Genomic DNA, 12112 nt, shown 5'->3' on the forward strand with positions numbered 1-12112 from the left:
GGTACTGTAAGGTCTGAGAGGTCAGGGGTCAACACAGAGGACATTACTAGCTTGTTAGGCCTTGTTAGGTACTGTAAGGTCGGAGAGGTCAAGGGTCAACACAGAGGACATTACTAGCTTGTTAGGCCTTGTTAGGTACTGTAAGGTCGGAGAGGCTGAAGTCTACCAGTCTACCATCTAGCCTTGCAGATGTGGAGCAGTGGCAGCATCCCTGCGTGGGTTCCATTCCTGAATTCGTCATTGCAAAACCAGCTTTGTTTGCTAAATCCCACTCACTCACTCATTCAACAATGTTACACACTGCCTGTAGGATGCTGAACACAGGGGAAGGTCCAAAGCATGAAATGGCATGACCTTGACGTATAGTTTTCTGGGCTGTGTCCAAGTCCAATTCAGCACAACTACGACCATGATCTTGCCTGAACATCAGTTCCGTGTCTCTGGCAGTGTTATACTATGCCAGTGCAGATCAAAGATGCTACCTCGGAATTTCCGATACAGGAAAACCCCTTCCTCCTTAGCCCGACAGGAAGTGCAACATGACCTGGTGTGAGTTCCCCTCCGGGGGTCAATTTCAGTAGTGGGGCTGCAGACAGCTGCACGTGTGTGTATGTGTGTGTGTGTGTGTGTGTGTGAGTGTGTGTGTGTGTGTGTGAGCGTCTGGGGTTGCAGCCAAGAGAAGAGCACACAGATAACCACAGGGGCAGACAATAGACACCCCGCTGTGTCCAACGGCACCACACACACTTTCATTTCTCTAGAACGAGAGTTTTCACTAGACACGACACTAGCAGATGTGCAAACCCTCCAACGTTTAAGCTTACCTGTCAAATCTGCTCCCATGCAGAAACACACTTCTTTATCTCTGTCTTTCCTTACATATAAGCCACTCTTTCAGGGTGTATATGTCCCTTCCTCCTCTTAGGGGATGAAAATAATGCTAAAGCCATTACTAAGTCAAATCTGTACACACACACACACACACACCTCTAACCCTTATTTTTCAAACAACCATGACACTCCAAAATGTGTCCTCCAAAACGAGGACAATAAAAACAAAAACTGTGGTCCATTTTCTTGTCCATCTCTCCCTGTCTCTGTGGTGCTTGGCTTGCTCCCTGCCTCTGCATCACTCCTCTGGAGTCTCAGGAAGTCGGGGAGCTGCAGACGGTACTCCCTGCTAATGTAATATGGATGAGAGTTTTTTAAAGATGAACTGACTGACCTGGTTATGGTCTGGCTTGTGCCAGAACGAAGCGCACAAGAGTGAAGCAAGTGCACACAGGAAAAAACACACACACACACACACACCTCTATTCAAATGTCAAAATCATACAGGAAACACAACAGGCCAGTGTACTGGTGAGCCCTGTGTGAGCTTCTTAAGGGCATTACATAAACCGCACAAAAGGACACACACACACACACACACACACACACACACACACACACACACACACACACACACACACACACACACACACACACACACACACACACACACACACAGCTGAGGACAGGAAACCACTGTGAGCAGAACAGAGACTGACACCAATACAAACTATTCTTGTCACATGCTCAAACACACACTTTCCAAAACTTCCCACACTTATAGCAAACGCATCCCCAACATACAGTAACACAGCAATAATAACGGCCAGACCCACATCTCTATCTCCTAGCTCTATTTGCACACACACACACACACACACACACACACACACACACACACACACGCACGCACACACGCACAGACACACACACACACACGCACACACACACACACACACACGCACGGACACACACACACACGCACAGACACACACACGCGCACACACACACGCACGGACACACACACACACGCACGGACACACACACACGCACACACACACGTCAAGGTCTTCGTCTCTTTAATGACCTTCAGCTGGTCAGGCCAGCTGACTGCTTCACTGAGAGGGTGTGTATACCTCAACCTGCCAAGAAGCACCCCCCCCCCCCCCTCCACACACACACACACACAAACACACACACACACAAACACACACACACAAGCATTAGTATTGTGTAAATGACACTACATTGCACAGTGTACTGTACTATACTATTCCTCTAGTAGCCTTAGCCAGCTCTGTTGCTATTTACTCTTTTCTCTCATCCTGCCTTCAGGAATAGCCTACTGTACTTCCCCATCTTGTCTCATCCTTCTTTTCTTTTCCTTTCTTTTAATCCTTTCTTTCTTCCTTTCTCCCTCCCCAAGGTCAAAGCTCCCCTCCCTGCCTCTTTCTGCTTGTGTCTCTCTCTCTCTCGCTCTCTCTCTCTCTCTCTCTCTCTCTCTCTCTACGTGTGTGTGTGTGTGTGTGTGTGTGTGTGTGTGTGTGTGTGTGTGTGTGTGTGTAATCAGGTCTGATGGCATCAGGCTCCATCTTTCATCTCTCCTCTTTCCCTCCTGCCAAACCCTGCAGTGCATTAAGCTACCTGTCCACTGGCCAACAGTGACATAATGGCCAGCCCAGAGATGGATGGCCACAGAGAGAGAGAGAGAGAGAGAGAGAGAGAGAGAGAGAAGGGTAGTGCACAGAATAGATAGATAGATAGATACTTTATTGATCCTCAAGGGGAAATTCAAGAATAAAGAATAAAGAGGAAAAGAGAGAAAAAAGCAAGAGAGGGAGAGAGAGCGAGAGAGTGAGAGAGAGAGCAAGAGAGAGAGAGAAGGATCGAGCGAGAGAGAAATAGTCACCTCTATTCTATGGCCCATTAAGCACTTTTTATGGGTCTGTCCTCTCTAGCTTTGGCCAAGGACACTGGGCTGAGAGACGACGCAGCAGCAGCAGCCCCAGAAAACAACAACAACGACAACAACAACAACAACCAGCACTAAAGCGCTAAGGTAGCTGCCAGCCAACACCGCACACGCACACAACACAACACTTCAGTTTTCCAGCTTTCCAACGGCAGTGGGAATCCTAATGTGCCTTAGGAGACTCTGGCTAATTTGATTTATTCATATCCAGCCCATCTAATTTCATTAGCCACAGAACAGACGCACTACTATTTAAAGATCAACAAAGCGTGAGGAGGCATAAAATAGTAACCGGGCGAACGTCACTAGAGCATCGGCTGCGTAGCACTGGCAGGGAAAGCTGTGCATGTGCTGCGTCCGCATGTGTGTATTGATATGCAGAGGGATCGGTTTCCACCGTTCAGCCGGTGCGTTTAGTCCAATGAAATGGCTTTAGCCCGGGTCAATGCGGTGCATTAGCGAGCTCTCTGAGCCATGAAGCAAATAAATGCTGGTTAAAGACACGCAGCTGCCAGATAGATCCAGGGCATTACCCCCCTCTGACTGACCAACCAGGCTATGACTGGTCTGTTCCTCTACAGGCTGGACTGGTCTGTTCCTCTACAGGCTGGACAACCAGGCTGGTCTGTTCCTCTACAGGCTGGACAACCAGGCTGGACTGGTCTGTTCCTCTACAGGCTGGACAACCAGGCTGGTCTGTTCCTCTACAGGCTGGACAACCAGGCTGGTCTGTTCCTCTACAGGCTGGACTGGTCTGTTCCTCTACAGGCTGACCAACCAGGCTGGACTGGTCTGTTCCTCTACAGGCTGGACTGGTCTGTTCCTCTACAGGCTGGACAACCAGGCTGGACTGGTCTGTTCCTCTACAGGCTGGACTGGTCTGTTCCTCTACATACACACTTCCTCTTACATTCACGCGTACACGTGCACCCCCCCCCCCCCCCCACACACACACACATAAACACACAAGATGCTCCTTATCCGATGTAAATATTAAAAATAAAAAACATATTCTAAATCATTTCATTGTCAAATTAAAACGTAAGCCATTTTCTAAATCCATATTCTAAACATCCTGGAGAAACAGCAGCTTCTCACAAATGAGGGTCTGCAATCACTGAGACCCATGCTGCTGGAGAGTATGTGTGCACGACTGCACGTGGGGAGAGACTGAGCTGAATTTATAAGTGTCTGCCTCTATGATCTCTCCCTCTCTCTCTCTCTCCCTCTCCTTCTCTCTCTTCTTCTCTCCCTCTCTCTCTCTCCTTCTCTCTCTCTCCCTCTTTCTCTCTCTCTGTCTCTCCCTCTCTCTCTTCTTCTCTCTCTCCCCCCTGCCCACCATCTCCCACTGCCGTACCCCCCCCCCCCTCCGCTTCATTCCTCGTGCCCCCCCCCCCCACCCCACCCCCTCCGTCTCCACCCCCTCCGTCTCCACCCCAGTCCTCCTCCTCCAACCCCCGATGCTGGGTCGGCACGTGCCTGATCTTCCTGACTCATCCTCTGCCCATAACCCCCCTCACACAAGATTCCCTCCCTTCCTCTTCCTCTCTCTCTCTCTCCCTTCCTCTCTGCCTCTCTCTCTTTCTCTCTCTCTCCCTTCCTCTTTCTCTCTCTCTCTCACTCTCTCTCTCCCTCTCTCCCTCTCTTACGCCTCTCTCATTTCCCCAAGATGAAATGAATTAGCCAGAGTGTCCCTGCAGCCATCTGTTTACTAATGTATAAATACATGTGATAGGGCCATTCGTTCTGCATTCTACATTACTGTGCTGTGAATGACAACTACTACTGTATGTTTATGTTGGCAAGCCACAAATCAATACTGTGACTCACACTGATGATCCATATATATACATTAGGGCTTATCATTCTGAGGGTTGTTTTTGTGTTTGTGTGTGGGAGTGTGGGTGTGTGTGTGCGTGCACATGTGTGTGTGTATATGTGGTGTGTGTGTATGTGGTCTGTATTTGTGTGTGTGTGTGTGTGTGTGTGTGTGTGTGTGTGTATGTGTGTCTCTGTGTGTGTGTGTGTGTGTGTGAGTGTGTGTATGTGTGTCTGTGTGCATGTCTCTGTGTGTGTGTGTGTGTGTGTGTGTGTGTGTGTGTGTGTATGTGTGTGCATGTGTCTCTGTGCATGTGTCTCTCTCTGTGTGTGTGTGTGTGTGTATGTGTGTATATGTGTCTGTGTGTGTGTGTGTGTGTATGTGTGTGTGTGTGCATGTCTCTGTATGTGTGTGTGTGTATGTGTGTCTGTGTGTGTGTGTGTCTATGTATGTGTGTGCGTGTGTGTGCATGTGTCTCTGTGCATGTGTCTGTGTCTGTGTTTGTGTGTGTGTGTGTGTGTATGTGTATGTGTGTGTGTGTATGTGTGTCTGTGTGTGTGTGTGTGTCTCTGTGCATGTGCATGTGTCTGTGTGTCTGTGTGCATGTGTCTGTGTGTGTGTGTGTGTGTGTGTGTGTGTGTGTGTGTGTGTGTGTGTGTGTGTGTGCATGTGTCTGTGTGTGTGTGTGTGTGTGTGTGTGTCTGTGTGCTAACTGCCCTGTCTGCATACGAGGGGCAGAGTAGGGTGAATGTCGGGGCGTTACGCAATACCCCAGTGTGCTCTCGCAGAATGCCGGCGGTATAACCAAACACCAGAACATCGTGCCCCTCCATCCTCCTAACACATCCCCCCATCAGCGCAGACACATTCCTCTGATGCACCGCTGAGGCTGTGTGAGGCTACCAGCCTCCAGTGCCTATGGGACGCACCCCAACACATCATGACCTTGTCATCGAGTGAGCACTCGCCAGTGCCTATGGGACGCACCCCAACACATCATGACCTTGTCATCGAGTGAGCACTCGCCAGTGCCTATGGGTCGCACCCCAATACATGACCTCGTCTTCGAGTGAGCACTCGCCAACGGCGAAGAGCTAGATTTACACTCTTTGGGATGCCAATGAGCTCCATATGATACCAGAGCTGAGATGTGAGAAAATTACATATTTTGACCCCACCACAATCAGACCACACCACATAAACCACGAGCATACAAAAGCAGCATGCGCAGTGAACAGTTAGGCTGCAAAACACACTGCACAATAAACTACACAGTGAACAGTTAGGCTGCAAAACACACTGCACAATAAACTACACAGTGAACAGTTCGGCTGCAAGACACACTGCACAATAAACCCCACAAGGTCAATGAGCAAAAAGTGCTGGTAATACCCACCTATCAACCACATGACACTACGATACAACGATAAAACTTCCCATTACAGCCGATAATAAACGGCCTCTCAGATAGCAATCCATATTCAGTTCCATTAGGGTGCATATTCTGGAGACACAGCTTAAAGTATCCCAATAATAGCAAACGCAATGAAGTGTCACACTTTATCATCAACAGTGGTGCCATAATGATATCAAATGGGCACAACTCTCAGCGACCCACGGTGTGCTAGTGCACTAGCCCACCGCCTGGGTCTGCTTAGCTTAGCAGCTCCAGCCGGAGCAGTGGCACTGCTGCACGTGACAAGCTTTCTCGTTTTCCCCATAAGAGCTTTTTGTCCCCAAGCTCACTTCAGGACGCTGCAGAACAGCTAACAACACTGTGGGCATTTTGAGCAGCCAGAGGCAGCAGAAAGTGCATGCACACATCTACAAAAAACTAAACAAGTACCTGATGAAAACCTCTGGTCGAAACGTTGTAGCCTAATAAAACACTCTGGGAGCTATCTCGTGTAGCCTAATGAAACACTCTGGGAGCTATCTCGTGTAGCCTAATGAAACACTCTGGGAGCTATCTCGTGTAGCCTAATAAAACACTCTGGGAGCTATCTCGTGTAGCCTAATGAAACACTCTGGGAGCTATCTCGTGTAGCCTAATGAAACACTCTGGGAGGTATCTCTTTATTTTTTAGCATACAGAAATAACCACGAGATGAGCCTGAGCTAACAATGTCAACAACCCCCTTCCCTCCCCAGCACACACACACAAATTCACATGTTCATATGTGGCCATAGACCATGTAGCCATGTAGAGCATTGTCTGGTGTATGCATGTCTGGTGTATGCATGTCTGGTGTCTGATATATGCATGTATGGTGTATGTACTGTATGTATGGTGTATGCATGTCTGGTGTATGCATGTCTGGTGTCTGGTGTCTGCATGTATGATGTATGCATGTCTGCTGTCTGATGTATGCATGTATGGTGTATGTATGTATGGTGTATGCATGTCTGGTGTATGCATGTATGGTGTCTGGTGTATGCATGTCTGGTGTCTGGTGTATGCATGTATGGTGTATGCATGTATGGTGTCTGGTGTATGCATATGGTGTATGCATGTATGGTGTCTGCATGTCTGGTGTATGCATGTATGGTGTATGCATGTAATGTATGGTGTATGGTGTATTCATGTATGATGTATGGTGTATTCATGTATGGTGTATGGTGTATTCATGTATGGTGTATGCATGTATGGTGTATGCATGTATGGTGTATTCATGTATGGTGTATGGCGCATGGTGTATGGTGTATGCATGTATGGTGTATAGTGTATTCATGTATGGTGTATTCATGTATGGTGTCTGCATGTATGGTGTATGTATGTACTGTATAGTGTATGCATGTCTGGTGTATGCATGTATGGTGTATTCATGTCATGTGATAAGACTGTAACAATCACTCTATGACTCCAACAATGAATAATTTGAGAAATATTACTGTAAAAAAGTGAGCCTGTATTTGTTCTCTTCCTCTAGACGGATGCATAGCAGGAACCTACTGTACCTGCAAATGGTATTCAAAAAGAAAACAAAATTGTTAGCTTAATCAATCTTCTGACAAGACACTGCCAACGCAAAAGCACTCAGCTCAGCTCTCCCTGAATGCCTGCACGTCTTTCATTCATCACAGGAAACTGTGCGTTTTGACAGGCCTTCTGAAAAGAGGCCCAAAATAAACAAATAAATAAAAAAACAGAGCAAGACCGTCTGCAAGAACATATCTGCATAAAACATGAAATATATTGAGAAATGGCCTGGAGTGTGAGAGGAGGCGGGAGGAGCCGCCGCAGCAGAGCGGAGATGGATGCCAAGCGAGCCAGCGAAGCGCTACGCCGTACGCCATACACCATACATCAGCAACTAATGTGCTTTTCATTTAGCTTAATGCATGCTTTTAGCAAGCTGTGCTACAGTACTCTGGCAACCCCACGCTTTTAGCAAGCTGTGCTAAAGTACTCTGGCAACCCCACGCTTTTAGCAAGCTATGCTACAGTACTCTGGCAACCCCTGGCAATAATGTGGGTCAGCTGGGATTTGAGAGGCCCTGCGAGACCTGACCCATATCAGGGGTGTCGGAGAGCAGGGTGCATGTAGGCAGAGGGAAAGGCCGGAGAGAGCCAGTGCGTGACCATAAGTAACCTCTGTCCACAAAACGGATGGACTAGGGGTCAAACAGTGGAATCACTGCGTGGAATACTGTGGAATACTGGCCCAGCCTGCAGAAGTGTTTCATACTACATACATCTCTCCGGATTTTAAGATTTGAATATGATATTCAAGAGTTATGAACAGAATAAAGAGGCAATTGACTGGGAATGGCCCCAGTTTGCAAACTGTGTCAGAGATAGTTATGAAAACAAAGAGACCCACTCACACACACACACACACGGTGACAAGACCTCAATCTTCAGCGGATCTGGTTAGCTGCCGAGCAAGCAGAGCTGCCATGGCGATTGGCGCCAAAGAGATTGATTAACGACGTTGCGGATGGGAGTGAGGGGGGGGGGGGCGGGGGGTAATATGGCTCATCTCCTGTCCTAACTTCTTTTTCTCGGAGGACGTTTGGGAACACTGACGTCAACCAAAAGGACCCAGACACAAGCCTTGCTCTGCGTCTGCCTTCGCTCACCAGCCTGTCATACAGCATTACCAGCAGCTTCCCAAGGACCGTCCTCCACTCTACCCTGGCCTGGCACGGAGGAGACGTTTTATGGGGTTTTAATGATTTATTCAGTGTGCCAGGGAAAACAAGCACAACAGAGATAAACAAACACTCACAGACATGAAAACACACACACACACACACATACACACACACACTCACACACATACACACACACACCTGAATAAACAAACACTCACAGGCATACAAACACTGCTCCTGAATAGCATTTAATAAAATAAAAAAAAAGGAGACTGCCAGAATCCATTAGGCAAATGGCGCTAAAAAAGTGGATACGCTTGACCTTGAAATGTTTCTCATCATTTAGTTGATTCACTGGGTCATTCCAGAAAAAGAGATGAGAGAGAGAGAAGTCTTCTCTGACCTACTGGCACAAATGAAGGTTATGTATGCGCCCCCATAAACAAGCCTCAACTGAGCAGCAGGCATTTCTGACAGCCACGGTCTTCGGAGGATCTACAAACTTCTCAGAGAGGAACCGCACGCCGACCAGGCAGAACACAAACTGAACACAGCCTTCAGCCACCGTGCAGCAAAGATCATGAAAATCTTATACCAAAACCACTAGAACCACCATCAAACCATCACCACCACCATCCCGGACGGGCCCTTTCCCACGCAACTTTCTTTGTGGGCAGCCGTGGCCCACTGGTTAGCACTCTGGACTTGTAACCGGAGGGTTGCCGGTTCGAGCCCTGACCAGTGGGCCGCGGTTGAAGTGCCCTTGAGCAAGGCACCTCACTGCTCCCCGAGCGCCGCCGTTGTAGCAGGCAGCTCACTGCGCCAGGATTAGTGTGTGCTTCACCTCACTGTGTGCTGTTTGTGTTTCACTAATTCACCAATTGGGTTAAATGCAGAGACCAAATTTCCCTCACGGGATCAAAAAAGTATATATACTTAAATAAGAGGCTTTACCCAGAAAATGCTCTGTATTTGGATGCCCTGTGTGATCACATGACAGAAACAAATGGAAGATTCTAAAAAAATATGACACAAGCAAAAGCTGCGAAGAATATGGGAAAAAAAGCAAGCCCTCTTTAGAGAGGGCAGCAGGATTCCCTCTCTGCTCCCTTGGGTGGCATTACTGGGTCTCCCACAGCTCAGCAAAATTCAGCTCAGCAGAACATTCAGCACCCAGGAGAGCGCAGGCTAGCCTTAGCCATGACGCAGCAACACTAACAGAGAGAGAGAGAGAGAGAGAGAGAAACGGCACCCGCTCAAAGTGACTTTCTCCCATTTAAGTGCACTTTGGCAAACATGCACGCACAAATACACAGACACACGCACGCACATACAAATGCAAGCATACACAAAGTCGCACACCATCAGCCCCGCTGGTGAGGTAAACTGGGTGAGTGAGTGAGGAGAGTGGTAGTGCCAGGATGAGAGGTCTGGCACAGCGACAGGGAGGTGAAAATGACTTGGCATGACTGACTGAACAGGCACAGGCTGGGAATGGATGATTAGGCTCTGGAGTGACACATGAAGGTGCAAGGAGATCAGTGAGATCAGCAAGACAAAAGTGCACACACACACACACACACACAAATATGCACTTTGTGGTGGGGACATTTCAAAACATTAAAGGTCACTTAAGGAGGAGAGTAGGGACACAGAATGCTGTCACACACACACACTGCATATGGTGCATTTGATGTGACTGACGTGAGAGAGGAGGGTCATAAAGGAAGGCCAGGGGGAATGAGTATGACAGCAGATGAAGAGTGCACAGATTTTTATTGACAAAACATGAATCATTTTAATGGGGGGAACACTGAGAAGGCTTGAAGACAGATTTTATACATTAGGAATTGTTCTTATAGCTAATACATTTTAATTATAGGCTATTTATGTCAGCATTAAAAAGCCCACGTCGATATGTCAAAAGGATTGAGTTTTAGACCAAAGTTTAAAAACACACATTTCGGTACCTTTGCCTTTTCTTTTCTTTTTACCGCCGACGACTTGGTTCTGTTTCTTCCGCTGAAGTGGAAGAACGATAGGGAACCACTTGTCAGGAATGTCTTTAGGAACCGTCATGTTGATTGGCTGTGGAGTTGTTCCTCTAAAAGTTTCCGTTACATTTCGTTTGTTTTGACAGATCCTCCTGATCCGCCAAACCGGCAGAAACAGACTCGTGCAGGTCGAGATGTCCACGAGAAATGACGGCACCACAGCTGCTGCACAGCGCGTCTGCCGGGCACCACGACATTAATTCAATTTCATCTCGTTGCCACTCTCCTGCCGGCTATTTCTGCCGCAGACCGTTTAGGTCACTAGGTCTGAGGTAGTCCTGAAGACGTTCTCATCCCTCGGGGTTTACATTGCGCTGACTGTATCAATTACAAACGCGTTTGATCCATATCGGATTACTTGACGACTGAGTTTCAAAAAACGCATTATAGCACAATACGTAAGTTATAAAAAGCATCTGAATCAATGATAACGAAATTATATTACCGATCGAACACGTTATCATATATTTCAGTAAGTTTCAGCTCTGACGTTTATCAAACAAATTCGAGAAAACTATCTTGGCATGGCCCATTAAACTGTAACAGAACACCTTGCAGCATCACTCATGGGTCTCCTCTGGATATTCTACGCAGACTGTCATACTATCCATATCAAACACTCTCTCTTACTTCGCATCAAACAGAGCTCCACCACTCCAACTTTGATGCTGTTTTTATGTGACCTAATCAGGAAGTCACACTATTGGCTGAGCAGCCAGCCAATGACAATGAGGCCCTGACGTTGCTAAGGCAACTGCCTCTGCAGGAGGAAAAAAAGGTCACTGGAGGAAAGTAACTGTCAGCCATCTTGGCTCAAGAAGTGGAGATGAGTAAACTGCTAATGTCACAGTCTCTGAGCCACAATGGCATCTGGTGTGAGTCAGTTGCACAAGCTACAACAGGTCAGTCCTAGCATGAACCAGGAGGGAGGAGCACTGCAGAAGGGGATTGGGCCGGGCAGGTGTCTGTGCACGTGCAGGAAGAGAGTGTTTGCATTGGTCTTGTGCGGCTGGGAGACACATCCAGAGAGTTAAACAGCCTCTCTGGCCAGCTGCACACACACTCACGTGCCGCCAGAGATCCTGCTGATAACACCCTTTCTGCAGTCGGTGTGGGAAACATCAATCAACTAATAGTCATGCAAACCAGGACATACATACACACATACACATACACAAATAATATAGAAATAAAAGACATAAAACTTTATTTCAAAGTTTAAATCCAACCCTTTCCATTGTTGTAACATATTATTTTGACACACAGTTTAAATCTGACCTTGGGGAACTGTGACCCTTATAAAACTAGGAATGAAACTATGCACGTTGATGTGAAGCT

General features: G+C 47.5%; 1 protein-coding gene across 2 annotated transcripts in view; it reads right to left on the reverse strand.

The window, feature by feature from the left end:
- The window catches only part of atp8b2 (ATPase phospholipid transporting 8B2), a 66239-nt gene that overhangs the window by 43651 nt on the left and 10476 nt on the right, over window positions 1-12112 (reverse strand). Inside the window, exon 1 of one of the 2 annotated variants that reach the window (XM_042105658.1) lies at window positions 10691-11398. The exons of the other annotated variant lie outside the window; for it this stretch is intronic. Within the exon in view, the coding sequence (XP_041961592.1) occupies window positions 10691-10799 (109 nt within the window). The 5' untranslated portion in view covers window positions 10800-11398. Of the gene's footprint in view, window positions 1-10690; window positions 11399-12112 lie in introns of those variants that run through there. 2 annotated transcript variants of the gene reach the window in all.

The sequence above is a fragment of the Alosa sapidissima genome, chromosome 10 (genome assembly GCF_018492685.1).
Source record: "Alosa sapidissima isolate fAloSap1 chromosome 10, fAloSap1.pri, whole genome shotgun sequence".
NCBI lineage: Eukaryota > Metazoa > Chordata > Actinopteri > Clupeiformes > Clupeidae > Alosa > Alosa sapidissima.